Source organism: Phalacrocorax aristotelis, chromosome 2 (genome assembly GCF_949628215.1).
Source record: "Phalacrocorax aristotelis chromosome 2, bGulAri2.1, whole genome shotgun sequence".
NCBI lineage: Eukaryota > Metazoa > Chordata > Aves > Suliformes > Phalacrocoracidae > Phalacrocorax > Phalacrocorax aristotelis.
The window spans coordinates 76,434-78,134 of NC_134277.1; the positions used below are offsets into that span (position 1 = coordinate 76,434).

The window sequence follows — 1,701 nt, forward strand, 5'->3', positions numbered from 1 at the left end:
TCACACGAGGGAACGGTTTAGCAAAGGCCAGGGGCAGCATGGCAGAGGCAGAACGGAAAAGCAAGAGGCAGCACGAGACCAGACAGGCCACGGGGTCTCACGGAGCCAGCACAGACCCCACACACGGGACCAAAGAGACCCGGTACATCACTGGGGCGTCACCCAAATCCCAAGCCCCCTCCTCCAGCGCTTGCACCCCTGCCTTTTTTTACATCCCTTCCCCACAGTGGGGGACCCCCTGCCCTACTCCTCTCTGCTTTTCCTCTCTCCCACCCCACAGACCCCTCACCATTGCTTCCCCAACCACCCCCTCCTGCCCACCCCCCCACATTCCCCAACACTGCACACCGGCCATCCTTCCCCCCTACCCCTATTAACCCCCTGCACCCCATAACCTGAACCCCTCGCCAGGCCCAGCAACCCCCCCCCCCCACTCAGCCCCCCCAGCCTGGTGACTCCAGACCCCTCAGCCTTCCCCAAGCACCCCCAAACCCCCACCTCACTCTCACCACCACCTCCCTACCCTCAGACCCTCCTGGCCCTCCCAGGCCCCCCCTTTACTCCCCTCCCTCTGCCCCAAACCCCTCCCTACCCCCAAGACCTCCCTCCAACCATCTCCAGCCCACACTACCTGCTGTCCCTTGCCCCCCTGGTCCTCCTACCCCACGCTCCAACCTCTCCTAAACCCCCCCCATCCACAGCACCCCAATATCCCCCCCAACCACTCTGCTCTCCAGGCTCTCCTACACCTCTGCCCCCCACACCCCCAATAACCACAGGCCCACCTCAGACCCTCTGCCCCCCACATTCCCAATAACCACAGGCCCACCTCAGACCCTCTGCCCCCCACACCCCCAATAACCGCAGGCCCACCTCAGACCCTCTGCCCCCCACACCCCCAATAACCGCAGGCCCACCTCAGACCCTCTGCCCCCCACACCCCCAATAACCGCAGGCCCACCTCAGACCCTCTGCCCCCCACATCCCCAATAACTGCAACCTCACCTCAGAACCTCTGCCCCCCATATCCCTCCCATCCCCAAAAACCGCAGGCCCACCTCAGACCCTCATATCCCTCTACCGCTCACCCCAGACACCCGACACCGCCACAGCCCCACCGACCTGAAGCGTGCGCTGCCGCAGAGCCCGCAACCTCTCCCGCCGCCTCCTCGCCTCCTCCTCCAGCTTTCCCAAAGCCGGACCCGCCGCCTCCTCCGCCTCCACCCCGCCACCGGGCGCCGCCATGTTCCTCCCTCTGCCCCAGCGCTCCGTACACCCATACTGCGCATGCGGAGCAGGTGCAAAACATCGAGCGCCGAGCTCATCGATGGAGAAAAGCGCGGCGGGGGGTGGGGGGGCGAAAAAGGGGAGGCAAAGGCGGGGGGGCATTAAAAAAATTAAAAATAAATTTTAAAAAAAATTTAAAAGGCAAAATAACTCTAAATCATCCTCCTCCACCCTGCCAGGCTTATTCCCCCGCCCTCCCAGGACGCGCAAGTTTAATTGGGGGGTGATAATTATTAGGGGGGGGCATTTTACCTACCCCACCTCCCCTTTTACCTTTACCCCCCCGGCTGCCGGTGGGGAGGGGGAGGGAGGTGAAAAGGTGGGGTGAGAGAGGTTCCCCCCTTCCCCAGCAGCAGGTAGCCGGTACCGGGGGGGCCCTGTGACCGCCCCCCGCGTACCTGGGGGAGGGCCCGG

General features: G+C 63.7%; 1 protein-coding gene across 1 annotated transcript in view; it reads right to left on the reverse strand.

Annotated features, from left to right (window-relative positions):
- CCDC12 (coiled-coil domain containing 12) overlaps positions 1-1,284 on the reverse strand; it is a 42,946-nt gene extending 41,662 nt beyond the window's left edge. Inside the window, exon 1 of the mRNA XM_075081994.1 lies at positions 1,123-1,284. Within this exon, the coding sequence (XP_074938095.1) occupies positions 1,123-1,245 (123 nt within the window). The 5' untranslated portion in view covers positions 1,246-1,284. The remainder of the gene's footprint in view (positions 1-1,122) is intronic.
- Between the last annotated feature and the right edge of the window lie 417 nt (positions 1,285-1,701).